The sequence below is a fragment of the Orbicella franksi genome, chromosome 4 (genome assembly GCF_964199315.1).
Source record: "Orbicella franksi chromosome 4, jaOrbFran1.1, whole genome shotgun sequence".
NCBI classification, from domain to species: Eukaryota; Metazoa; Cnidaria; class Anthozoa; order Scleractinia; family Merulinidae; genus Orbicella; species Orbicella franksi.
This window is the reverse complement of record NC_138148.1, coordinates 19,411,780-19,438,490: the sequence shown is the minus strand read 5'-3', so window position 1 is coordinate 19,438,490 and position 26,711 is coordinate 19,411,780. Positions and strand designations below refer to the sequence as shown.

At 40.6% G+C, this 26,711-nt stretch overlaps 7 protein-coding genes and 1 pseudogene across 9 annotated transcripts in view; 1 reads left to right on the top strand and 7 right to left on the bottom strand.

Annotated features, from left to right (window-relative positions):
- LOC145483608 (D-glutamate cyclase, mitochondrial-like) overlaps positions 1-26,711 on the top strand; it is a 61,415-nt gene that overhangs the window by 14,230 nt on the left and 20,474 nt on the right. The window lies entirely within an intron of this gene.
- Positions 47-3,641, bottom strand: LOC145483614 (uncharacterized). Its single transcript, XM_081462150.1, has one exon. The coding sequence runs from the start codon at positions 2,406-2,408 to the stop codon at positions 906-908; it is 1,503 nt and encodes a 500-aa protein (XP_081318276.1). The 5' UTR covers positions 2,409-3,641; the 3' UTR covers positions 47-905.
- Positions 3,638-5,981, bottom strand: LOC145483615 (uncharacterized). The gene has a single exon (XM_081462151.1). The coding sequence runs from the start codon at positions 5,208-5,210 to the stop codon at positions 3,726-3,728; it is 1,485 nt and encodes a 494-aa protein (XP_081318277.1). The 5' UTR covers positions 5,211-5,981; the 3' UTR covers positions 3,638-3,725.
- Positions 7,359-23,383, bottom strand: LOC145483616 (uncharacterized). Of its 3 annotated transcripts, none has more exons than XM_081462154.1 (2): positions 19,964-23,383; positions 7,359-8,796 (listed from the first exon to the last, which is right to left on the bottom strand). In XM_081462154.1, the coding sequence occupies exon 1, from the start codon at positions 21,434-21,436 to the stop codon at positions 19,982-19,984; it is 1,455 nt and encodes a 484-aa protein (XP_081318280.1). In that variant the 5' UTR covers positions 21,437-23,383; the 3' UTR covers positions 7,359-8,796; positions 19,964-19,981. The 3 variants fall into 3 exon arrangements, with proteins under 3 accessions (XP_081318280.1, XP_081318279.1, XP_081318278.1); XM_081462153.1 differs by lacking the exon at positions 7,359-8,796 and having other exon boundaries at positions 19,170-21,487; positions 21,607-23,381; XM_081462152.1 differs by lacking the exon at positions 7,359-8,796 and having other exon boundaries at positions 19,170-21,487; positions 21,603-23,380.
- LOC145483619 (uncharacterized) lies at positions 7,378-8,754 on the bottom strand (annotated as a pseudogene).
- Positions 10,087-12,016, bottom strand: LOC145483612 (uncharacterized). Its single transcript, XM_081462147.1, has one exon. It carries the CDS (start codon positions 11,824-11,826, stop codon positions 10,171-10,173), a length of 1,656 nt encoding a protein of 551 aa, XP_081318273.1. The 5' UTR covers positions 11,827-12,016; the 3' UTR covers positions 10,087-10,170.
- On the bottom strand, positions 12,024-17,921 carry LOC145483622 (uncharacterized). Its single transcript, XM_081462156.1, has one exon. The coding sequence runs from the start codon at positions 15,402-15,404 to the stop codon at positions 14,331-14,333; it is 1,074 nt and encodes a 357-aa protein (XP_081318282.1). The 5' UTR covers positions 15,405-17,921; the 3' UTR covers positions 12,024-14,330.
- Positions 25,241-26,706, bottom strand: LOC145483617 (uncharacterized). The gene has a single exon (XM_081462155.1). It carries the CDS (start codon positions 26,695-26,697, stop codon positions 25,243-25,245), a length of 1,455 nt encoding a protein of 484 aa, XP_081318281.1. The 5' UTR covers positions 26,698-26,706; the 3' UTR covers positions 25,241-25,242.

The window sequence follows — 26,711 nt, the reverse complement described above, 5'->3', positions numbered from 1 at the left end:
CGATATATTAAAATTCAGCTTGATAGTGAGGTCTAAAGGACACGAACTAAAGAAATGAATAAACATGGTCATTCAATTTCCTTTGTTTGTGTCCTCTAAGCCTCACTGCCAAGCTGAATTTTAATATATCGAAAGTGGTCTATTTCGTTTGGTTCTATTTTAGACGTCTGTGTAATTGTTTTGAATTAATGCCAAAGTATTTTTGGCATGTATTTCGACGGAGAAAACCTTTCACAGGTCTTAAAACGGGAGTTCGAAATATTCTTCACTGTACGCAGACAACGTTGAAATCCTTCCTCAGTAATGCAAAACGTCGACATTTCCGGCTTAGTGAAAACTTACAATCTGAGGAAATAAAATATTCATGCATAGTATCCTCTGCATGTATGCTAATTGAGATCTTTCGAAAGTTTGAGAGGGGAGTTCCCTTTCTTAAAAGCGTGTCATCTTGACGAATTTATTAGTTTCACTTGTCCATCCACTTTCGGTTTCGTTCAGTGATACTGATAGAAAGTGGAAGTTTTAATGTTTAGTTGACGGCTTATTTGCATTATATTTGATATCGTCAGGTTTACATACACCCAACATTTTCAAAAATCCAAAAATTTTTTAAATCTACGAGGCTGTAGTGTTTACGTTTGTGGACGGATTTGATAGAGTAAATTCTGTTCCAGAAAACTCAGCCGTGTTGGCGCTTAACGCCAGCGTTATACTGGCCTCTAGTCGGGTTTAATGGAAATGGCTTTTAAAAGCTGCCGGACAAGGCCGTCAGACGCAACACACGATCGCATGACGCTTACTTGGATCACGTGCAATGATTTAAACAGATCCATTTGCGCTGCAATTGTGCAGTGAATTTAGCTCAGTTTACCTGAACTTGTCTCATAACTGGACGAAGAATATTATCAACAATCAGTCAATTCCTTTTCCGTTTCACTGCCGCTTGTTTCACAGCTGGCGTTGTTGCCAGAGGTTTCAGCATCACTGTCATCGACCAGGATAATTCTCTCTTTGTACCGCTTGTCTTCGCACGACTGATGGAGATAAGCGATTCGCTCTCGAAGGGAGTCTAGCTCTGTGTTAAATCCATGACGACTTGCAACTCTCAATGCATCCTCGGCAGTTTCTTTGGCCAGTTGATACAATCCTTGACGATAGTATTGGTCAGAACGCGTCTTGAGAATCTGCACACGAGTACCTCGAGGAATGTTGCTGCCTAGCTGGCGCTCCAGAATATCCAAGTGTTTTATAGCATCTTCGATATCTTGTGGGGGAATGACTTTTTTTCGAATACGAGCCACCGTCGAGGTGCAATCAAGTAATAGCGCTGCCACTCGTAGGTGACCATATATCTGTTGTTTAATCTGCACTCTCAATCTGGGATCTTTCTTGCAGCATTCAATTGTCTTTTCGAAGTAACATCTCGCCTTTCTTCGTGCGTCATTTCGCGCTTGCGCATGTCGTTCGTCATCCGGGATCGTGCTCATGTACGCCAACCAAAGAGAACCATAGTTGTAATACACCCTGGACCAGTCCTCGGGGGAATCGTGGTTTTGCAGTAAATACTCGCTTTTTTCCAGGCAATGAAAAAGACTGGATAGTTTCATATTGCTTTTGTATCTGTTGTCTTGTACTAGTCGATAGTAGGCTCTTGCTAATAAAATGTTCGGATTTATTAGCTGAGTAACCGTATCAGTGTTTATGACTGAGAGGAAGAGGCGCTTGCTTTGTTTGAATTCTTTCTGGTAAGAAAATGCCACTCCACGCTCAATTTTCAGGGCCAATTCCATGTCAGTATTTGCTTTGCAAGTGGAACCTTTTAGGTGTGTAGCAACCAATCGATCATGTTTTTCAAACTGTCCATTGTCTTGCAAATGTGCAAGTTGCTCCATAATTTTTTCGCATGTCGATCCGTGAAGATAACCTTGTATTTTAATTAAAGGAATCACTGGCTCGACATCCACCACAATTTCACCCGACATAGCCAATTTGGTGTTCTGTGTGTCTTGAAAAGGTTTCAGTTGGTGTTTTACTTTCGCTTTCTGTTGTTTACTCGAATCTTCTTCGACCTTTGGACCGCTGTCGGGAAGAGGTTCTTCTTGCCAGGAATGTTTGCGTTCAGGATTGTGCTTATTGTCCGGATGATAATTACAGTCGAGTTGTGCGGTGTTTGACTGGCCAACTAAAACGGCATTCCAGTTCTTGACAATTACGTTCAACGTCTTCGTTGGTGTGTCAAAGTTTGCTTCCGCGGTAAACGGATTTGAATCGTCTGGAGTAAGCCGCCGCGATGTGTTTTCGAGATCACCAGAAAAGTGATGTCCGCCAGGCATAGGTTGCTGTAACGGTACCTCTGTGCTGTGGACCGAGGAAAACTCCGTTGCTCTCTGTTTGTAAAGGTTCGTCATCGGTGTTCTTGCGAAAATAATGCCACCATTATGTTTGCGTGGTCGCCCCTGCGTCGTGATTCAGTCAGTGTTGTTGTTGTTTTTTATTCTATTTTAGACGTCTATGTAATTGAATTTATGCCAGAGTATTTTTGGCATGTATTTTGTCGGAGAAAACTTTTCAGCAATCTTAAAGCAAGAGTTCGAAATATTCTTCGCTGTGTGCAGAGCACGTTGTAAAACAGCAATATCTTCCTTCCTCAGTGACGCAAAACTTCGAAATTTCTTAGTGAGAAATTACAATCTGAGGATATAAAATATTCGTGTTCCATGTGTGCGTGTATGCAAATTGATCTTTCAAAAGTTTAACAGGGTAAGTCCCTTTCTCAAAAGCGCGCCAACTTGGCGTCTTTTCAGTTTCACTTTTCTATCCACTTCCGCTTTCCTTCAGTGATACTGATAAAAAGTAGATATGGTCATGTTTAGTTGACGGCTTATTTGCATTATACTTTAATATGTTCATGTTTACAGTCTTGTTATGCAGTATTGAGGTATACACCCAAAATTGTCAAAAATCCAAAATCTGAGACATGAATGTTGACGGTTGTGGACGGATTTGATAGAGTAAATTCTGTTCCAGAAAACTCAGCAGTGTTGGCGCTTAACTCCACCGTTTAGCCGTAGCATGAAGCGAGTTCCCCATACTGACCTCTAGTGAGGTTCACTGGAAATGGGGCGACTTTTCCAAAGATGCTGGAGAAGCAAGAAGCGCCAGTGATATGCCCACAGTCATTGTTGTAGGCGACTTTCGTTTTCGTCAGACGCGCAACTTGATCGCATGATGCTTAGTTTGATCACGTGGACTGATTTGACCAGTTCTGAATTTTAATAGCTGGAAATGTGGTGAAATAAGAGGACTCTGCTCGCCTTCAATCATGTTCAGCGGAAGTTCATTGACGCGCGTTTATTTTGATGTCTGGACTGATTAGAATTAAAGTGGAAATGAACTTACTATGTTACAAATAACCGTAAAGGTAGGCAAGTAGTAGCAAACACCGAGGAAAAGCTGCTAAATCCAAATAAAAACTTGACTTGATTCTGTTCGGAACTTAATTTTTCATTAGATAATACAGAACTTCACAATTAACAACAGAACCGCAAAATTGAAAACCCTTGCACTGATTGTTGTCTTATACATACGCCTATTTATAGTATCCCAGTATCTGAACGAACAATGTCGTTACATTTTGTGTCTATGATTTTACACTAGCGTTGCTAGGAGGGTTATATTTTCGGTGGTTTCGATCCAAAGCTACAATGGGCGGATCACCACTCGAATCAACCGTTTTCTGGCGGATTCTCGTCAGTTTCGCTGCAGCTTGCTTCATATCTGGAATCACTGCCAGATTTTGAGGTATCCCCATCAACAAGCAGCATAATTCTCTCTTTGCACACTGTGTCTTCGCACAATTGATCGAGAAAATCGATTCGCTGCTGAAGCGATTCCAGTTCGGTGTTGAATCCATGACGGCGTGCCATTTGCAATGCATCCATGGCAGTTTCTCTTGCCACTTGATACATTTCCGGTCCCTGACGATAGTATAAGTCAGAACGCTTTTTCAGAATTTGCACGCGTGTACCTGGAGGAATGTCACCAAGTTGTTGCTCTATAATATCAAGGTGCTTTGTCGCGTCCTTGATATCTTGTGATGGAATTACCTTTATTCGAGTTCTAGCGACAGTTGAGGAACAATCAAGTAAGAGAGCTGCAAGACCAAGGTGGCAATATGTTAGCCTCTTGAGTTGAACCCTTGGGCGGGGATCTTTCTTGCAGATGGCAATCGCCCGTTCATAGAAAGTTCTTGCTCTTTCTCGTGTTTCCGTTCGCGCCTTAGAATTTCTCTCGTCGTCTGGGATTCTGCTCATGCAACCCAACTGAACCATAGCTGAAGTAAAGCACAATTCTGCCAAGTCCTCAGGAGAGTCGTGATTTTGTAATAAAACCTCGCTTCGTCGTAGAAATTCCATGATGGCTGAAACCTTTTTGGTCTTCCTAGCCCTAGAATTATAGTTGGCCGCAAGTAAAAAGTAGGCCCTTGCAATTAAAACGTTCGGATTTCTTAGCTTACAATGTTCGGCGAGTTCTATGACTGAAGTGAAGTAGCGCTTGCTTTTGCCAAGTTGTTTGTGGTACATGAATGATACTCCTTGTTCAATTATTAGAGCGAGTTCCATGTCAGCGTACCCTTTTTTCGTAGAGAGTCTCGAGTACAGAGAGAACAGCTGCTCATCTTTTTTCAGCCGATCAAACGCTTTGGGGACTTGGTTGCAATGTTCTCCATTTGGAATTTGTTGTTTATTTACTTCCATGTCTTTGTTGCCTTTTTCCACGCGTAGTTGAACGACGAAATCAACCATACGTTCATGGTCTTCAAACTTTCCACTGTCCTGTAAAAGCTCAAGGTTTTTGAGGAATTCCTCACATTGCGGTCCGTTTAGGAAACCTTGCTTTCTTATGACAGGTAGTGATGGCGCAACATCCAGCAATATTTCACCGGATGTATTGCTCGGTTTCTGCTGACTTTCCTCTTCAGAAACAGCTGGTCTACTGAAACACCGTACGGTGCCGTCCGCTTCTACTTCCATTGGTTGTATTTGTTCAACCTGGCCGACTAAAACGGCATTGCAGTTCTTGAGAATTACATTCAACGTCCTTGTTTTCTTGTCAAGGCTTGTCTCAGCGATCACGGTAGTTGAATCGTCTGGAGTAAACATGAATGACGCGGTCTTGAGATCGCTGCAAGATTGATGTCCGCCAAGCATGCTTTGCTTTAGAGATACCTCAGTCCGCTAACTGAAAAAAACTCCATTTCAGTCTGTTTGTAAACGTTCGTCATCGCTGTTCATGCGAAGAAATGCCTCTTTTTTGTCTGCGCGGTTGCTACTTCCTCGTGACTTTAGCCGATTGAAGACGTCAGTGTTACAATTGTTTTGAATTAATTCCAAAGTATATTTTGCGTCTACCTCGTCGGCGAAAACCTTTCACGACTTTAAAAACAGGAGTTCGAATTATTCGTCGCTCTGCACAGAGTACGTTGAAAAACAGAAATGTCTTGTTTCCTCAATAACGAAGAACTTCGATATTTACGCCGAGAAAACTTACACTCTGAGGAAATAAAATATTCATGTTTCATATCTGCGTTTATGTAAATTGATCTATTTCAAAGTTTGATAGGGAAAGTCCCTCTTCCAAAAGCACGTCAATGTGACGGATGTGTCATTTCCACTTCTCTATCGACTTTTTTTCTTTCCTTCAGTAACACTGATGAATAGTGGAAGTAAAACTAAAGTAATTTTTTTTGCATTCATTGTTTTACTTTTTTAATTACATCAGAGTCCGAAAGTTCAAAATTAAACAGCTGAGCTTCAGAAGTTAAAAACTATATAATGACAAATTTTAAGCCCATTTTGCTTTATGCACGCACGTTTTTATGTCCTTTCTAGCTGTTATTTTATTTGCTTTGTAGGACTGGAATGTTTGCCAAATGTAACGTTTCCGTGAATCCCTCAGCTTATACGCCAAATCTCCCCCCCCCCCCCGCCAGAGAACAACCGACGAAATCACAAATACAAAAATACTATCGTTAACAACTGCGCTCCCCCCCGAAAAGGAGCCATATTTTATTACCTCTTCATGTATAATTCCTGCTGTATGTTTCAAAGTATTTATTTGGGTTTTGGGTACAAAGTTCAAGGTGCACGAAGTTCTACTGTGCATGCGCGAGGTCATACACAATTGCCTAACGTGACATCTTTTCTTTTAAAGATAGTTCTCAGAAATATAAACAAAGTTCAAACAGAACATCACTAAGTCTGCAACGTTCTTCTGTTAACTAGCTCATGAGGTAATACGGCTTTGCAAGGAAAACTACACCAACTGTCTCTGAAGAAAAAGAGTGGGCTCTTGATCTTCGGAAACTTGGGAAAGCTTCGAAAATATCTGGTGATCTTCGGAGATCGCCGGAGATTGTCACAAGTCTTCGGAAATCCTGGAAAGTGTTCGGGTGATCTTCGGAAATCTTCGGAAGTGTTCGGGCGATCTTCGGAAGTACACAAGTGATCTTTGGAAATCTTCGGACATGTTCGGGTGATATTCGGAAATCCTCGGAAGTGTTCGGATGATCTTCGGAAGTCTTTGGCATTATTCGGGTGATCTTCGGAAGTCTTCGGAAGTGTTCGGGGGATCTTCGGAAGTCTTCGGAAGGTTTCGTGTGGCCTTCGACAATCAAAAGGTTAATAGCTTAATTTCATTGGCTGAGACAAACTGTCCTATTGTTCCCCAAATTGGACAGTTTCTGCGTTTTTACTCAAAGTCCTTATTGAAAACTGTCCAAATTAAATCCCAAATTGGACAGTTTCCAGAAATTAAAGGATAATAGCTGTGCTGACAATACTGCATTAACTGACTGCTATATAATTATTTCACTAATAGCCGGTGGCAATATTTACACAATTTCTATAGGACTCTGTGGTGCGCTTCGAATCCTCTGCCTTCTTTTGATGGGTTGATCAACTTGCCAAACATCAGGCTGCGAAGGTGCCTCGTCCTCTTCGATCCCAGCACCAGCGTATGATGAAACGGGCTACACTCATTACTGGCTGGTTCCTATGCTCGGCTTGATACTGGAGATGTCTCCTCCATGGTTGGCTGCAGATGGATACGATTCCTACGCGACAGTGTCCCATCTAGGGTTGCCACAATGTATGAACTAGGAGCCTGGTGCTGCTTGAGAACCACTGTGGGTGTCCATTGACGATCCTGCTGTATTAGCATTGTAGGGTGGAAATCTTTCTGACGTTTTTTGTCTTTATGTATGTGGGTGGTTTTGATAGGGTACATTCCGTTCCAGAAGACTCAGTAGTGCTGGTGCTTAATTTCTGTGTTTATCGAAATCGTGAAACACTGAAGTACCTTTACCCATTCTAGCCTCTAATCAGGTTCACTAGAACTTGCCTCGCAGCTGGCGTCGCTGCCAGAAGTTGGCAAATCATCATCAACAGCCAGCCTAATCCTACTCTCACAAAAACTGTCTAGCAATTTAATTCGCTCTTGCAGTGCGTCTAAAAAGTAGAATCCGATGTTACAATTGGCTATCCTATATGCCTCCTCTGCTGTTTCTTTGGCTAGTTGAAACTTTTCTTGGCGATAAAGCTGGTCACAGCGTGTTTGCAAAAGCTCTACTCGTGTACCTAATGGCATCCCGTTTCCGAGTTCACGCTCCACGAAATCCAGATGCTGCTTCGCTTCTTCAATTCGTTCCGACGAGAGAACGTTTTGCTGATGCAACGCAGCAGTGGAACAGGTATCGAGAGGCAGCTGTGCAACTTTGAGATGACAGTATCGTTGTAATTTGGTGTGAATTCGCTCACGGGGATCCTTTTTACAGCATGCAATTGCCAGCTGGAAATTATGTTTGGCATCATCTTGAACAGCTCTGCGCGCCTGTGCGTGCCTTCGTTCACGGATATGGGACTTGTGCTCATGTGAGCCAGGCCAAGATTTCTGCTGGTGTAATATAGTTCTGCCCAGTCTTGTGGTGAGTCAACATTCTGAAGTAATAATTGACTTTTTTTCAGGCATTCTTGCATGGACTGGATTTTTGTTACTATCCTGAACCTGTCGACGTAATTGTCCACGATCAAGTTGTGAGCTCCTGCCATCAAAAGAGGTGCATTACTAAGTGGATGCTGAGCTGTTTTGTTGATAATAGAGTTAAAAAGTTTTCTGCTTTTCTTGAATTCCCTGTGGGAAGAAAATGCCACTCCTCGCTCTAATAATAGAGTCAATTCCATGTCGAAATTTTGTTTTTCTCATCAGAGTTTCAAATTTGCAATCGCTTAAGTTTCATGCTCTTTGAATTTCGCATTGTCCTGCAGGTCTACTAGTTTTTCAATGATCTCTTCGTATTGCTTGCCATTCAGATATCCCTGTTTCGTAATCATTGGAAGTGGACGATCTACATCAAAAACCTGATGAGCCTTGATCGTTATGGATGTGTCACTTTCCACACGTGCGTTGTATTTTTGCGGGATTCCAGGTTTATCTTTTCAAACTGTCTCGTGTTTCGTTGCAGATGTTCCTTCGGACTCCGGAATACGATTCTTTGACCCCGAAGGAGCTTTGTTGTTCGCACTGGGATCCCAGTAGTTATGGCGAGCACAGCTTCGTCTGTGCGGGACTCCGACTGGCTGACCAATGATTACAACATGATTCTTGTAAAGGGTTGGAGCGACAACTGATGGAGTAAGACTGTTAAGCTTGGCTTTTCTCGGTTTCCTCCTCCGCGGTGGTTGGTTTGTCGATCATCAAATTGGTCAGGACCGATGAGCTGTGGCAGTGTTCGTGGCCCTAGAGGAAAGGGTAAAAATTATTGTTCACTTGAAAGTACTGCTAAACAGATGATTATCCCTTGCACGCTGATATTGATCTCATTTCGATAGTCTTTGCTATTTCATGTACATACTTACATCTACAACAAGACATACAGAGGGTAAAGACGTCGACATTTACATAGCTATTTATTCTTATCGAGGCAACAAATGCAGTGACTAAACGCTCAAAAATGAATGTGGCTGGAGTGTAAAGTATAAACGCGGGCATGATCTCATTTGATTTGCATGCGTAGGCGGGCCACCTATATGTCATAATTATTTTTTCAGTCATTTCGCGTGAGGGAAATTTCTCTTTTTCTTAACTGAAAAACAAGTCTGTATGTTAACTTATTTTCTTGAATTTGGTGTATTTAATTGGTTCCACCAAACAAGTGAGTTATATTAAGTCTTTTGTCTTTCAATGGCCTCCCTGTGTGATAAGTTCTTACGATAGTAGCTGATAATATGAAATGCCGGCGCCGTCGCGAAACTATTTTTTTTCCCCGGTGTGGTAAAGACGGTGTGTGTAATGACCACTTTTAATCGGTATTATCGGTCTGGTTGGTCATCAACAACATACCATGGAACTTCCGAGATATTTTAGTCTCCGAGAACATCGGATTTCTGCTTATTGATATGCGTTGAAATAACCTCAAGGATTCAGTGTTTAAAATACTTGTAACTCAAGCCTCTGCATCTACCACGTGGACAAAAAAGTCTTTCACAACTCAGTGTCCTAACGTGTTTTGAATTCTTTTTCGCTGGAAGCAGAGCCAATAGGAGAAAAACGATGTCTTTTTCCCTCGGCGAAGCAGAATATCTATATAGCTATACCCTTTCAGTGAAACCGGAGTGACGCTAAGACTATTCGTGATTCATATTTGCAAGTAAAATAACTGTACAAAAACAAAAAAATATACAAAGGTTTCCAAAACCTTGAAAGGTAAATTCCCTTTTCCATAATTGAGTTATCTAACCACTTCAAATTCCGCTGTCTTTCATTGACGCGTTTTAAATGTGGCTTAAGTAGATTCCCGGCTGAAAAGCTGTAAAGGTACTCAAGTAGCAAACAGCAAGGAAAAGCTGCCAAAATACTGTTGATAGACTTGTTACTTTGGAACTTGATTGTTTATTAGATAATACAAAACTTCAAAATTAACAACAACCTTACTACACGTACGCGAATTTATGATATTCCTGTATCTGAATCATTGTTTTATTAAGGACTACCGAAGGGTGGAAAGTATTGTTGCATTTTGCGTCCATGATCTTATATCAAGTTTGTAGGACGATCATATTTTCGGAAACCTTACTGGGACTGATTTTGATGGCTGCCGGTTTCGACCCAGAACTACAGCGAGTTCTGATTCTCGTCAGGTTCACTGCAGCTTGTTTCAAATGTAGAGTCACTGTCAGAAGTTGAGGTATCGCCATCAACAAGCAGCTTAATTCTTTCTTTACACAATGTGTCTTCGCACAACTGATCGAGAAAATCAATTTGCTCTTGAAGCGACTCCAGTTCGGTGTTAAATCCATGGCGGCGTGCCATTTGCAAAGCATCCTGGGCAGTTTCTTTTGCCAGTTGATACATTTCAGGTCCTTGACGATAGTATTGGTCAGAACGCGTTTTCAAAACCTGCACGCGTGTACCTTGAGGAATGTTACCAAGTTCGTACTCTACAATATCAAGGTGTTTTGTCGCATCTTTGAGATCTTGTGATGGAATTACTTTTATTCGACTTCGAGCGACAGTTGAAGCGCAATCAAGTAAGAGGGCTGCAAGACCAAGGTGGCAATATGTTAGCTTTTTTTGTTGAACCCTTGAGCGGGGGTCTTTCTTGCAGATTGCAATCGCCCGTTCATAGCAATTTTTTGCTTTTCTTTGCGTTTCCTTTCGCGGCTTAGCATTCCTGTCGTCATCCGGGACCATGCTCATGTAAGCTAACCAGACAGAGCCTAAAATGCAGTACATTTCGGCCCAGTCCTCGGGTGACTCGTGATTTTGTAGTAACGCCTCGCTTCGTTTTAGACATTCCAAAGCGCTTGAAACTTTCCTGGTCTTCCTAGCCCTAGAACCATAGTTGGCTGCAAGTAAAAAATAGGCTCTTGCAATTAAAATATTCGGATTTCGTAGCTGACAATGCTCGGCGAGTTTTATGACTGAAATGAAGTAGAGCTTGCTTTTGCTGAGTTGTCTGTGGAGCCAGTATGATACTCCTTGCTCAATTATTAAGGCTAATTCCATGTCAGCGTACTCTTTTTTTGTACAAAGTGTCGAGTACAGAGAGGACAGTTGCTCATCCTTTTTTAGCTGTCCGTTTTGCTGGAAAAGTTGAAACTTCTTGAGCACTTGGTTGCAGTGTTCTCCATTTGGAATTTGTTGTTCGTTTGCTATTTCTTTCATGCCTTTGCTGTCTTTTTTACCAAATCGTTGAAGGTAGAAATTAAAAATGCGCTCATGGTGCTCAAACGCTCCACTGTCCTGTAAAAGCTCAAGGTGTTTGAGGACATCCTCACATTGCGGTCCATTAAGGAAACCTTGCTTTCTCACGACAGGTAGTGATGGCTCAACATCCAGTATCATTTCACCAGATGAATTGCTCGGTTTCTGCTGACTTTCCTCTTCAGAGACAATTGGTCTACTTAAACACTGCACTGTGCTGTCCGATTCTGCTTCCATTGGCTGTATTTGTTTAACGTAGCTATCTGCTTGCCTCAGATCGCCTTCGCCTCGATTTTTGCTGAGCAAGTGACAATCAGAATGATGTACAGTGCCATCTTGGCCACAGACAGCAAGGTTGCCGTTGGCAAGACTCAAGTCCATTGTTTTAGAATTCGTGTCGATTCTTGCTTGTGCAATTGTTGGGTTGAGGTCATTGTCAGGAAAAATGAATAATATCTGGCCGGAAACAGATGAGTGGTGACCCGTTGCTCCAGTCTCGTTGGGAACTGAATCTGTCACAGTTGCTGAGTGTGCAGTTTTGGGTTGTTTGTGTTTGGTTGTCATATTCGGAAAGTTTCTCTTGGGTCACGTCGCTAGAAAGCTTTCTGAATCTGTTTCTGTTGTCCAGAATGGAAAATGAAATGTCTATACTTCCTTCAAGTGACAATGGCTTCCTCTTAAAAAACAAAGAAGCAATAGAGAATAAGTAGGTCGGTGAAATTCACCTTCAAACCAAGTATTTATCCCCCCCCCCCCCCCCTACCTATAAGACCAGCGGCGAGTATTTTGTCTGCTGAAAAGTTTGGAATTAATGTAATCTTTGCTTTTGAAGAGAATTTATTTCATTTATGCTATGACCTTGGATATTGCTAGCATTGGACACGTTTCCTATCAGGTTTGATGAAAAGTCCTTATGGAACGTGTCTGATCCTGTCATATCGCTGGTATTGACTGCAATTTCATGGAATTACCTCGTTTTTTTACTACAGTCGCAATTTATAAAGCTACAAAATCACTCTACCTCTACATCAAACAACAACAAAGAAAAGTTTTCTTAAAGAGCGAATAAACGACACAAGGTAAAGCAGCATTTAGTTGTGAAATATAAAATTCGACACACATGATAGCCTGCTTTGTTTGGATGACTTGCAACGTTGTTAACTTGAAATGGAAATTTCCAGAACGCTAATCAACAACTTAAGTTACAATGTCTTCTTTTTTTCACATCAAGGCAATATCACCCTCTTCACGAATTTCTTTCACCTCACCCGCTTCTCGCTTGACAGTGTACTTGTCTTGACATTGTTGGTTGCGGTAAACTGATATTAATCTCGGTATATAGTTATACGAGAATGATATTTTTGTCAGTCAGTAGATAAGCTTCCCGGAAAAAACATTCCGAGTTCTCTGAAGAGAAGTCGAACCTATGCCCTGCTGCACGGTCGCCGGACGTTCTTACCACCTGTTCATGTACCATCTATATGCCTCACGTACCAGAAGAATATTACTAAACTTACCTTGTCAGATTTCTAAGATCTTTCAAGCAATTTTGTTGTTCGATTGATGATATGAAGTATGATCGATGTAGTTTTCCTTTCGAGATCGACTTGCATCAACATGTAAGTCCCTTAGACTTCACAGACTTCACATTTACGTTCTCCATCGATTAAAATAAGCGCTCTCCGTGGGTGCTGCAGAGAAGCAAGTTGGCGAGAGCAATTTGTAGTTAACTAAGAGCATGAACGAGAGCGACTCCACGAACTTCGCTGTGAAAACACTTCTGAAATTGGCATTGATTACTGTCTGTCACATCCGAGGGTATATGCTATTTTGGATCAATGATTTGATTGCTTGAAACAAAGAATCATCAGGATAGCCAGTCATGATAGACTTTGGTGAAAGGGAAAGTCCCTGAATTTATGATGCACCACATATTTACATTTTTCATTTTTAACATTCGTCCTATGTATATTTTATTTCAAGTATTTACCAAAAAGTAGCGACGTGTTTAGAATTCTTCGTCGCTCTAAGAAAAGCTAAAGTCTTGAAAGCCTTGAAAGGGAAAAGTCCCTTGTCCATCATTTAGTTATCCAACCACTTCATTGACGCGTTTGAAGTGTCACGGAAGTGAGTGAAGTTACAGCAATACTGAACTTACTGAGAGGGGATTGTGTTCCAAATTCATGTGAAGGTACGCAAGTAGGAATGAGCGAGGAGAAGCTGCTAAAAAACCCAAATATATCGTGACTAGACTTGCTAGTTTTGGAACTTTATTGTTCATTATATAATGTGGACAACAAAACTGTAGAAATTCAAAGGATGGTTTCACGGTTTGGCGTGAAATGCCATGACGCGGAAAATGCTGAATTTATTTTTAAAAATTGTATTTATTACTCGGGCTGAAGGACTTATTCTGGACACACTCAAAAGCTATCTACCAGCAGCCGATTGGTTGGTAAACAATGGAATTGAGGGATATTTCGGAGTTAGGGCATGAAAAAGGAATTGTAATAGAGATACTACCTCTACCACAGCGTTTTCGCGACGGTCCGTTACCGTTGATTAACTTATAAACAATGGAATCAAATGGGCTAACGTGATAGTTTGTAGATGTGCTTAGCTTTGAAACCGTCCCTTAAAACCTTTATACTTACGCATATCTATATTATCCCTGTTACATTGTTTAATTAATTATTGTCGAGGATGAGGGCAGAATATATTGTTATAGTCTTATATCAGGGTTGCCGGTGGGTCATACTAAACTATTTTCGGGATCTCGTTCTGATCAATAGCTTCTGAGCGGATCAACTCGCGGATCAATCGTTTTTTGACGGATTCTCGTCAGATTCGCTGCAGCTTGTTTCAAATCTGGAATCACTGCCAGAACTTGATGTATCGCCATCAACAAGGAGCTTAATTCTTTCTGTGCACACTATGTCTTCACACAAGTGATTGAGAAAATCGATTTGCTCTTGAAGCGAGTCCAGTTCAGCGTTAAATCGATGGTGGCGTGCTAATTGCAATGCATCCTGGGCAGTTTCTCTTGCCAGTTGATACATTTCAGATCCTTAACGATAGTGTTGGTCAGAACGTCTTTTCAGAATCTGCACGCGTGTACCTCGAGGAATTTCACCAAGTTCATACTCTACCATATCTAAGTGTTTTGTCGCATCTTTGATATCTTGTGATGGAATTACTTTTATTCGAGCTCTAGCGACAGTTGAGGAACAATCAAGTAAGAGGGCTGCAAGACCAAGGTGGCAATATGTTAGCCTCTTGAGTTGAACCCTTGAGTGAGGGTCTTTCTTGCAGATTGCAATCGCCCGTTCATAGTAAGCTTTTGCTTTTTCTTGCATTTCCTTTCGCGCCATTGCATTTCTCTCGTCATCTGGGACCATGCGCATGTAATTCAACCAGACTATACCGAAATGGTGGTAAATTTCGGCCCAGTCCTCGGGCGAATCGTAATTTTGTAGTAAAGCCTCGCTTCGTCTTAGACATTCCAAAATGGTTGAAACGATTTTGGTCTTCCTAGCCGTAGAACTATCGTTGGCTGCAAGTAAAACATAGGCCCTTGCAATTAAAATGTACGGATTTCTTAGCTTGCAATGCTCTGCGATTTCTATGACTAAAGTGAGGTAGAGCTTGCTTTTGCTGATTTGTTTGTTGTATATGAATGATACTCCTTGTTCAATTATTAGGGCTAGTACCATGTTAGCGTACTCTTTTTTTGCAGAAAGTCTCGAGTACAGAGCGAACAGTTGGACATCTTTTTTCAGCCATCCGTTTTCCTGAAAAAGTTGAAACTTTTTGAATACTTGGTTGCAATATTCTTCATTTGGAATTTGTTGTTTATTTGCTTTCATGTCTTTGTTACCTTTTTTCACGCATCGTTGAAGGAAGAAATTAAACATACGTTGATGGTCCTGAAACTTTCCATTGTCCTGTAAAAGCTTAAGGTTTTTGAGGACATCCTCACATTGCGGCCCGTTAAGGAAAACTTGCTTTCTTACGAGAGGTGGTGATGGCTCAACATCCAGTAATATTTCACCAGATGAGTTGTTCGATTTGTGTTGACTTTCCTCTTCATAAAAAGCTGGTCTACTGAAACACTGTACGGTAGTGTCCTCTTCTGTTCCCATAATTTGTATTTGTTAACCATCGCCGATTAAAACGGCATTGCAGTTCTTGGGAATTACACTCAACGTCTTTGTTGCTCATGGATGACGTAATCTTCCATGAGCTTAGAAGGCAGTCCAATGGCACTCACTCGATTCTGATTAATTTATTCATTAAACCTGGATTAAATAATTTTGTCCTACTGCTAACTATTGTTTTTGTCCAAGAGTGTTCAGTCGTCTTCAAGAAGATTTTTTAACGATGGGGGACTGAAAGGCGTACACTTTTGTCCGGTAAATCGAGAGCCTGGGCACTAGATTGAAGTCGGCCATTTTGGTTTCATGTGCTTTTCTTTCGTAAATATGTTGTTTTTTGCCTAGTAGCTTTTGCTCACACGTAGATGAAAGCTGGTAGAGGTATTTATGACTGTGGTCATGTATCGTTCACAACAACACGGTCGGCGAGGTCAAAGAATTGATACAAGAGGCCCGGGAAGTGAGATCGTGATTAGCATATGGGGGAAATTTAAGCTCGTAGCTTTTTTCTTGGAAAGAGAATTTGATGGTTTTCACTCGCTTTCTCTCCTTGTGGAGTCCAAGGTAAGCTTAAATTCTTGTTAGGTTTTGGTTTCATTGTTCGTTATCTTTTTTTTTGTATACACACATTTAAATTCTGCCCGTGTTAGTATCGCAAGTTCGAAATTTGTAAGCTTGTTTTGAAATACTTAGGGGAAAAAATTCGAATTGCCTTATCTTTTAGTTTTGTTGTCGTTCACACTACATTTCTTTTGTATTCCATGCAGTTCGACCAGAGTGAAAATTTCTTCACAGATGATATGCAAGTCAACCTACATGTACGATTGAGCCGTAAACATACACTGAAATATTTTAGTGATGGATGGGCAAATTAAGTCCAAGAGACTGTCTAGATCAATTTTTTTTGGCGAGAAAGATATACCGTCTAATTGTGTCAAACACAAGCCGGACGCATGATGACTGGTGATGTAGAGTGTTTTCTGTTTTGCTCCTAGAAATGACAGATTTAAACAAAATGAAATCAGAACTTGAGTTATGGAGAAGAGAATGCTTGATACTTGTCAACATAAGTTTGTTCTGTAATCTTTGCAAAAATCTATTAGAAGAGACATATCTGTAATCCTTTTTAATGTTACTGCATTGCTAGTGAGATTTGCACAAACAATTACCAAGATATATAGGAATAAAATACCGTGACTTTTGTCTCCAAGAAAGAAAATTATTGTTATTTCACTTGCATACACTATAATATGTAGTACCCTAGTGTATTATTGTATATCAAGCTGGGGGACTTCTCCCTTCAGTTGACTAAAGGTGCAATTTTTTTCAGGCTGGAGGTATCGTAAGACTTAATAGGACAGGGATTTCAAACATTAACTGATTATTTATCCAAGAAATAAGATCTAGTGGGGCCACATTAGGTTTTTAAAAGGGGTTTCAGGCTATAGAAGCTACATGTTTATGAAAGGAAAGCCTTTCCTGTCAAAAACACTGTAAAATGGATAGGTCTTTGACCTTGGGCCAGAGCCTCCTTGTATAAAACTTTGTGACTTCCCTTCCTCCTCCCCATGGACATAGTTCTGTAGTAAAAAAAACTTATAAATTGTAAATAAAAACATTCGCTTCACTTCAGGTTCCTGATTGAGACAAAACTGTCTGAAATGATTCTTATAATATTGAAGGAAGTACTCTTCTTTCTATAGATTTCTTATTTACCTGCAAGCTACAATCAAATTTTTACTTATTTATATTCATATTTCGTCATTCATCTTTACCCGTCGAAGACTGTAGATCTAACAGTCGAAAGCTCGTATATCTGTAAACATTTTTAGCCAGAGATCGTTTTTTAATTTTTATTATGCTCAACCCTGGCTATGGTCCTTCAATATTTTTACAAATTGTTTATGTTTGACTTAGCTTAAAAGAAACAAGATTTTGCCAATATCCATTTCTCACTTAAGTGAAAGTGGGCAAAATACTCTTTGCTGTCCTGGCATTCTCAAGTTGATTGTCTAAAATAAATTTCATGTACTCTAATTTTTGCATAATAATGATTATTTTTATGCAGTTGTTTCCTAATGTTAACTGAACAAGGACCATAACCAATTTACCTTGACCCAAAATGCACTGCCGACTTAGATACATATATTATATTGTTAATTTTGAGCTGACTGGTAAATATGGTGAACTCTCATTTAATGATTTCATTTTGAAACAGACTGTCGATACTCTTTGACACAACATCAAGTACAAGTTAATATGATGACAATGTTCCAATTCCAATCAAAATTAATGATTATCCATTTTAAAATATATAAGCAGTCTGTGTAAACAACGTGTTATTTTATTTTTGTACAACTTTCTATTTCGACCAGTCTGGGCTTGAGCACTGGCTGGGTTAGTTATTGTATTGTGTTCTTGAGCAAGACACTTTACTCTCACAGTGCCTCTTTCCACTCAGGTGTAGAAATAGGTTCTGGCTAATTTAACGTTGGTGCGGGGGGGGGGGGGTTAACCCTGCGATGGACTAGCATCCCATCCAGGGGGGAGTAGAATTACTCACTAGTCACTGACTCATATGCAGACTTTACTTCTGGGTTGCTGTTTTACCTCTTTGGAACGAATGCACTTGCAGAACATTTCACATGAAAATGACTTGATTTTCATGAGAATGAACGTACAGGTGGCATACATTTTCATACGAAGTACTTTCACACAAAGACTCGTTTTGCCACAGAGGCAAAAGTCGACTGTTCATCCATGACCTGGCCCAGGGAACCTTTGATTTTCGTTCAAGGCTTGTCTCAGCGATGACCGTAGTTGAATCGTCTGGAGTAAACATGAATGACGCGGTGTTGAGATCGCTGCAAGATTGATGTCCGGCAGACATGCTTTGCTTTAAAGGTACCTCTGTGCCGCGAACTGAAGAAAACTTCATTTCAGTCTGTTTTTAAACGTTCGTCATCGCTGTTCATGCGAAGAAATGCCTCTTTTATGTCTGCGTGGTTGCCACTTGCTCGTGACTCAATCAGTTTAGCGTTAGCCGATTTTGGAAGTCAGCGTTACAGTTGTTTTGAATTAATTCCAAAGTATATTTTGCGTCTACCTCGTCGGCGAAAACCTTTCACGACTTTAAGAACAGGAATTCGAATTATTTGTCGCTCTCAACAGAGTACGTTGAAAAACAGAAATATCTTTTTTCCTCAATAACGCAGAACTTCGACATTTACGCCATAAACACTTACACTCTCAGGAAATATTCATGTTTTATATCTGCCTGTATGTAAATTGAGATCTTTCGAAAGTTTAGTCGGGAAAGTCCCTTTTCCAAAAGCGGGTTAATGTGACGGATCTATTATTTCCACCTCTATCGAAATTCTCTTTCCTTCATTCACACTGATAAATAGTGGAAGTAAAACTTAAGTATCTTTTTTGCATTCATTGTTTTTCTTTTTTAATTACATCAGAGCGCGGAACTGCAAAACTAAACAGCTGAGCTTCAGAAATTAAGAACTATATTAGACTTTATAATGACCAATTGTCAGCCCATTTTGCTTTATGCACGCACGTTTTTATATTCTTTTCTAGCTATTATTTATTTGTAGGACTGGAATGTTTGTCAAATGTAACGTTACCATGAATCCCTCAGCTTATACGCCAAATCTCCGTAGATGACAGCCGACAAAATCACAAACAAAAATACTATCGTTAACAACTGCCCCCGCCACTCCCTCCCCCCCCCCCCCTCCCACCCGAAAAGGAGCCATCCTTTATTACCTCATCCATGTATAATTCCTGCTATATGTTTCAAAGTATCTATTTTTGCCGAGAAGTCACCGCGTGGAGTTTGGGTACAAAGTTCAAGGTACACGAAGTTCTACTGTGCATCAGGGAGGTCATGCAAATTTCCTAACATGACATCTTTTTTAAAGATAGTTCTCAGAAATATAAACAAAGTTCAAACAGAACATCACTAGGTCTACAACGTTAATCTGTTGACTACAAAATCGCCTCAGGGATCTCAGAGTTCTTTAACTAATAGACGATAGCAATATCTACATAATTTCAATAGGACTCTGTGGTGGGCTTCGAATCCTCTGACTTCTTCTGACGGGTTGATCAACTCACGGAACGTCAGGCTGCGAAGGTGCCTCGTGCTCTTCGATCCCAGCACCAGTGTATGATGAAACGGGCTACACTCATCACTGGCTTGTTCCCATGCTGGGCTTGAGACTGGAGTATCTCCTCCATGGTTGGCTGAAGGTGGGTGCGATTCCCACGCAACAGCGTCCCATGTAAGGTTGCGACAATGTATGACTTAGGAGCCTGGTGCTGCTTGAGAGCCACTGCGGGTGTCCATTGACAATCCTGCTGTGTTCGCATTGTAGGGTGGAAAAAGACCAGTTTGCCCGGTTATAGAACTCTTTCTGGCGTCGTTAATCTTTACGTATGTGGATGGTTTTGATAGGGTACATTCCGTTCTAGAAGACTCAGTAGTGTTGGTGCTTAACGTCTGTGTTTAGTGAGATCATAAAACACTGACGTACCTCTACTCATTCTAGCCTCTATTCAGGTTCACTAGAACTTGCCTCGCAGCTGGCGTCGCTGCCAGAAGTTGACAAATCATCATCAACAACCAGCCTAATCCTACACTCGCAAAAACTGTCTAGCAATTTAATTCGCTCTTGCAGTGCGTCTACAAAGTAAAATCCGCTGTTACAATTCGCTATGCTATATGCCTCCTCTGCTGTTTCTTTGGCTAGTTGAAACTTTTCTTGGCGATAAAACTGGTCACAGCGTGTTTGCAAAAGCTCTACTCGTGTACCTAATGGCATCCCGTTTCCGAGTTCACGCTCCACGAAATCCAGATGCTGCTTCGCTTCTTCAATTTGTTCCGGCGGGAGAATGTTTTGCTGATGCAACGCAGCAGTGGAGCAGGTATCGAGAAGCAGCTGTGCAACTTTGAGATGACAGTATCGTTGTAATTTGGTTTGAATTCGCTCACGGGGATCCTTTTTACAGCATGTGATTGCCAGCTCGAAATTTTGTTTGGCAGCATCTTGAACAGCTCTGCGCGCCTGTGCGTGCCTTCGTTCAGATATGCCCATTGTGCTCATGCGAGCCAGGCCAAGGTTTCCGCTGGTGTAATATAGTTCTGCCCAGTCTTGTGGTGAGTCAACATTCTGAAGTAATAATTGACTTTTTTTCAGGCATTCTTGCATGGACTGTATTTTTGTTACTTTCCTGAACCTGTCGACGGAATTGTCTACGATCAAGTAGTGAGCTCTTGCCATCAACAGATTTTCATTTCTAAGTGGATGCTTAGCTCCTTTGATGATAACAGAGTTAAAAAGTTTTCTGCTTTTCTTGAATTCCCTGTGGTAAGAAAATGCAACTCCTTGCTCTAATAATAGAGTCAATTCCATGTCGAAATTTTGTTTTTCTTTGCAGAGTTTCAAATTTGCAATCACTAAGGCTTCATGTTCTTTGAATTTCCCATTGTCCTGCAAGTTTACTAGTTTCTCAACAATCTCTTCGCATTGTTTGCCATTCAGATATCCCTGTTTCGTAATCATTGGAAGTGGACGATCTACATCTAAAGCCTGATGAGCCTTGATCGTTATGGATGTGTCACTTTCCACACGTGCATTGTATTTTTGCGGGATTCCAGGTTTATCTTTGCAAACTATCTTGTGTTTCGTTGTAGATGTTCCTTCGGACTCTGGAAAACGATTCCTTGACTCCGAAGTAGCTTCGTCGTTGGCACTGGGCTCCCGGTAGTTATGGAAAGCACAGCTTTGTATGTGCGGGACACCGACTGGCTGACCAACGATTACGACATCACAATCTTTAAATGTTAATGTTATTGAGTTTGCATGATGTTCAACATCAGCCGTAACTATTTGGGGACGTGAATTCATGCATGATTCCTGCAAAAGTTTGGAGGGACAACTGATGGAGTAAGACTGTTGAGCTTGGCTTTTCTGAGTTTCCTCTTCCGCGCTAGTTGTTCGGTCCATCTGCAAGCTGTCAGGACCGATGAGCTGAGGCAGTGTTGGTGAGCTTTAGCCCTAGAGGAAAGGGTATAAATAATTATAAACTTGAAAGTGCTGCTAAACAGATGATTATCCTTTGCAAGATGATATTGATCTCATTTCGATTTTCTTCGCTATCTCATGTGCATACGTACATCTACAAGAAGACATACAGAGACTGAAAACGTCGACATTTCCATTGTTTTCTATTCTTGATGAGGTACCAAATGTAGTGACTAAACGCTACAAAAACAAATGTGGCTGGAGTGTAAAGTATAAAAGCGGGCATGATCTCATGTGATTTGCATGCGTAGGCGGGCCATCCATATGTCATAATTATTTTGTCAGTCATTTCGCGGAAGGGAAATTTCCCTTTTTTCTTAACAGAAAAACAAGTCTGTATGTTGAATTATTTTCTTGAATTTGGTGTATTTAATTGGTCCCACCAAACAAGTGAGTTATATTAAACCTTTTGCCTTTCAGTGGCGTCCTTATGTGATAAGTTGTTACGATAGTAGCTGATATTATGAAATGCCGGCGCCGTCGCGCAACTGTTTTTTTCCTAGTGAGTGGTAAAGACGGTGTGTGTAATGTCCAATTTTAATCGGTATTATCACTCTGGTTGGTCATCAGAAGCATACCATGGAACTTCCGAGATATTTTAGTCTCTGGGAACATCGGATGCCTGCTTATTAATACTTCTTGAAATGACCTCAAGGATTGTTTAGAATACTTGTAACTCAATCCGCTGCATCTACCTCGTGGACAAAAGTGTCTTTCACAACTCAGTGTTCTAACGTGTTTAGAATTCTTTTTCACTGGAAGCAGAGCCAATAGGAGAAAAACGATGTCTTTTTCCCTCTGCGAAGCAGAATATCTATATAGCTATACCCGTGCAGTGAAAACGGAGTGACGTAAAGAATAGTCGTGGTTCCTATTTGCAAGTAAAATAAATGTACAAAAGCAAACAAATATCCAAAGGTTTCGAAAACCTGAAAGGTAAATTCCCTTTGCCATAATTGAGTTATCCAGCCACTTCAAACTCCGCTGCCCTTCATTGACGCGTTTTAAGTGTGGCTTAAGTAGATTCCCGGCTGTTTAAAAATATGGGGAATAAGTAAGGAACCCACACTGTCGCTTTGCTCTTCCAGATTTTAATTTCTCGAATCCTCTCGCGTACACAACAAAGTTATATCTCTGACTGGCTAAACTACAATCAATTGTTCTCTTATCTTATGGACACACCTTGATCAAACGTAAGCTGATTGGCTATAGAGATCTTTCAGACAAAAGATAAACAAACTTATTCATCGGAGCAGACAGAATGTGACACTCGATTTCAGGGCAGATATTCCGCAATCATTACATCAACATAAGCTTATCAATAGTAATTATCCTATTTCCGACAAAAATAGCTGTATGTAAAGGTACTCAAGTAGCAAACGCCGAGGAAAAGTTGCCAAAATACTGTTGATAGACTTTGGAACTTTATCGTTTATTAGATAATACAAAACTTCAAAATTAACAACAATCTTACTACACATTCGCGTGTTTATGATATTCCTGTCTCTGAATCATTGTTTTATTAAGGACTACCGTAGGGTGGAAAATATCGTTACATTTTGTGTCTATAATCTTACATCCTACGGAAGCCCCAAAGGGACATCCACTTCTTAAAAATGGTACTTTTTTTTGTAAATGGGAGTCTGCTTTTCGAAAATGGGAGTTTGTTTTTCGAAAATGGGAGTTAGTTTTACGAAAATGGGAGTTTGGTTTTCGAAAATGGGAGTTTGGTTTTCGAAAGTGGGAGTTTGTTTTTCGAAAATGGGAGTTTGGTTTTCGAAAATGGGAGTTTGTTTTACGAAAATGGAAGTTTGTTTTTCGAAAATGGGAGTTCGTTTTTTCGAAAATGGGAATTTGCTTTACTAAAATGGGAGTTTGTTTTACGAAAATGGGAGTTTGTTATTCGAAAGTGGGAGTTTGTGTTTCGAAAATGGGAGTTTGTTTTTCGAAAATGGGAGTTTGCTTTTCGAAAACGGGAGTTTGTATTTCGAATATGGGAGTTTGTTTTTCGAAAACGGGAGTTTGTATTTCGAAAATGGGAGCCTTGTTTTACGAAAATGGGAGTTCGTTTTTCGAAAATGGGAGTTTGTTTTACGAAAATGGGAGTTTGGTTTACGAAAATGTGAGTTTGTTTTTTCGAAAATGGGAGTTTGTTTTACGAAAATGGGAGTGATGATAAAAATGATTGACAGGCCAAACACGACTCCTATTGGTCAAGATAGAGCTAGCCAATGGCGTAATGTACTTTTCGATCCTGATTTGTTTGTGCGTAAACAGCTACATTTGAATCCTGTGGTGCCAGAACGACCAAAGGAGGATTAGACATATACATCGAGCTTGAGAAACATAAGCTCGATCAGATAGCTGCAAAAAACATTAAAATGTCTCAAGATAAACGTATAGCTTTCTTGAAGTAAAGCTACGGCGTCTCCGAAGAAAAACGTACGAGGGCAAATATGATATCCGTGATAACAATCTCTACTGACTACTGTACTTGCAAACAGTTTTAATCGCAGCCGGGCCAGGCGTCACAATATAGATTGCAAGTAAGCAACATGTTCACGGTAAATTTCGTATTTTGGTCCTTAAAAGCAAATACTTGGAGATTTAAAAACATAGCTTGCAATAGAAATGAGCCAAAACAATGTATAAACACATGGCAAATTACAGAGGTGTCAAACTCGACGAAGTGACATGCAGATAACAGTGGAAAGCATGCAGATCTATGACCTATAAAAATTTGCCATAGCACGATCTAACGGCTCAACTCTACTTAAAATTCCTCCTTATAACACAACATGAAGTGCCCTTCATAAACACGAGGGAAGCGACCAAAACAAATCCGGGTCGAGTGACCGAGCAGAGAACGGCAAATGTACAAATATCACGAACCGTAGAAGTCGTGAAGGCTAGTCAACCCTATTTTACACTGAAATGCCGTCAAAGACACACAAAACAACGAGGTCGAGCTTCAAACAAATAAGGATTGAAAACGTTACATTACGCCATTGGCTAGCTCTATCTTGACCAATAGGAGTCGTGTTTGGCCTGTCAATCATTTTCATCATCGAAAAAACCCTCCCATTTTCGAGAAAACAAACTCCCATTTTCGAAAAACAAACTCCCATTTTCGAAAAACAAACTCGTATTTTCGCAAAACAAACTCTCATTTTCGAAAAACAAACTCTCATTTTCGAAAAACAAACTCGTATTTTCGAAAAACAAACTCCCATTTTCGAAAAACAAACTCCCATTTTCGCAAAACAAACCCCCATTTTCGCAAAACAAACTCCCATTTTCGTAAAACAAACTCCCATTTTTAAAAAAAACTAACTCTCATTTTTGTAAAACAAACTCTCATTTCCGAAAAACAAACTCCCATTTTTAAAAAAACAAACTCCCATTTTCCTAAACAAACTCCCATTTTCGAAAAAACAAACTCCCATTTTCGAAAAAACAAACTCCCATTTTCGAAAAAACAAACTCCCATTTTCGTAAAACAAACTCACATTTTCGTAAAACAAACTCGCATTTTCGAAAAACAAACTCCCATTTTCGAAAAACAAACTCCCATTTTCGAAAAAGCAAATTCTTAATCTCGAAAAACGAACTCCCATTTTTCATAAGTAGATGTCCCTTTGGGGCTTCCGTACACATCAGGTTTGTAGGACGATCATAATTTCGGAACCTCAGTGGGATTGATTTTGATGGCTGGTTTCGACCAAGAGCTACAGTGAGTCCTCTTTCTCGTCAGATTCACCGCAGCTTGTTTCAAATCTGGAGTCACTGCCAGAAGTTGAACTATCCCCATCAACAAGCAACTTAATTTTTTCTCTGCAGAATGTTTTTTCGCACAACTGATCGAGAGAATCCATTCGCTCTTGAAGCGACTTCAATTCGGTCTTAAATCCATGGCTGTGTGCCATGTCAAATGCTTCCTGTGCAGTTTCTTTTGCCAGTTGATACATTTGAGGTCCGTGACGATAGTAATAGTCCGAACGCCTTTTTAGAATCTGCACCCAAGTACTTCGAGGAATGTCACCAAGTTCGTACTGTACAATGTCAAGGTGTCTTTTCGCGACCTTGAGATCTTGTGGGATTACTTTTATTCCAGCTCTAGCGATAGGTGAGGAACAATCAAGTAAGATGGCCGCAAGACTAAGGTGGCAATATGTCAGCCTTTTGTTTTGGATCCTTGAGCGGGGGTCTTTCTTGCAGATGTCAATCGCCCGTTCATAGTAATATTTCGCTCTTTCTTTCAGTTCCTTTCGCGCCTTTGCTTTCCTGTCGTCATCTGCGACTTTGCTCATGTGAGCCAACCAGGCAGTGCCTAAAAAGTGGTACAATTCGGCCAAGTCCTCGGGCGACTCGTGATTTTGTAATAAATCCTCGCTTTGTTTTAAATGTTCCAAAAAGGTTGAAATGTCTCTGGGCTTCCTACAACTACAGTTGCGTCCAAGTAAAAAATAGGCCCTTGCAATTAAAATTTTCGGATTTCGTAGCTGGCAATGCTCGGCGCGTTCTATCACTGAAGTGAAGCAGCGTTTGCTTTTGCTGAGTTGTTTGTTGTACATAAATGATACACCTTTTTCAATTATTAAGGCTAATTCCATGTCTTTGTTGCCTTTTTCAACGTATCGTCGAAGAAAGAAATTAACCTTACGTTCATGGTCCTCAAACTTTCCATTGTCCCTTAAAAGTTCAAGATTTTTAAAGATTTCCTCACTTTGTGGTCCGTTAAGGAAACCTTGCTTTCTTACGACAGGTAGTGATGGCTCAACATCCAGTAATATTTCACCGGATGCGGTGTTTGCTTCCTGCTGAGGTTCCTCCATAGACACACCTGGTCTACTGAAACACTGCACTGTAATGTTCTCTTCTGCTTCCATTGGTCGTATTTGTTCAACGTGGCAATCTGCTCGCCTCAGATCGGCTTCTTCTTGACTTTTTGGAAATACGTGACTGTCAGAATGGTTCCAGTTGGCAAGGCTCAAGGTCATTGTTTTAGTATTCGTGTCGATGCTTGCTTGTGCAAATGTTGAGTTGAGCTCATTGTCAGGAATACTGAATAATATCTGGTCAAAAACAGCAGATTGATTACGTGTTGCGCCAGCCTCTTTAAGAGCTGAATCTGTCACAGTTGCTGAGTGTGGAGTTTTGGGGTGTTCGTGTTTGCTTGTCATATTCGGACAGTTCT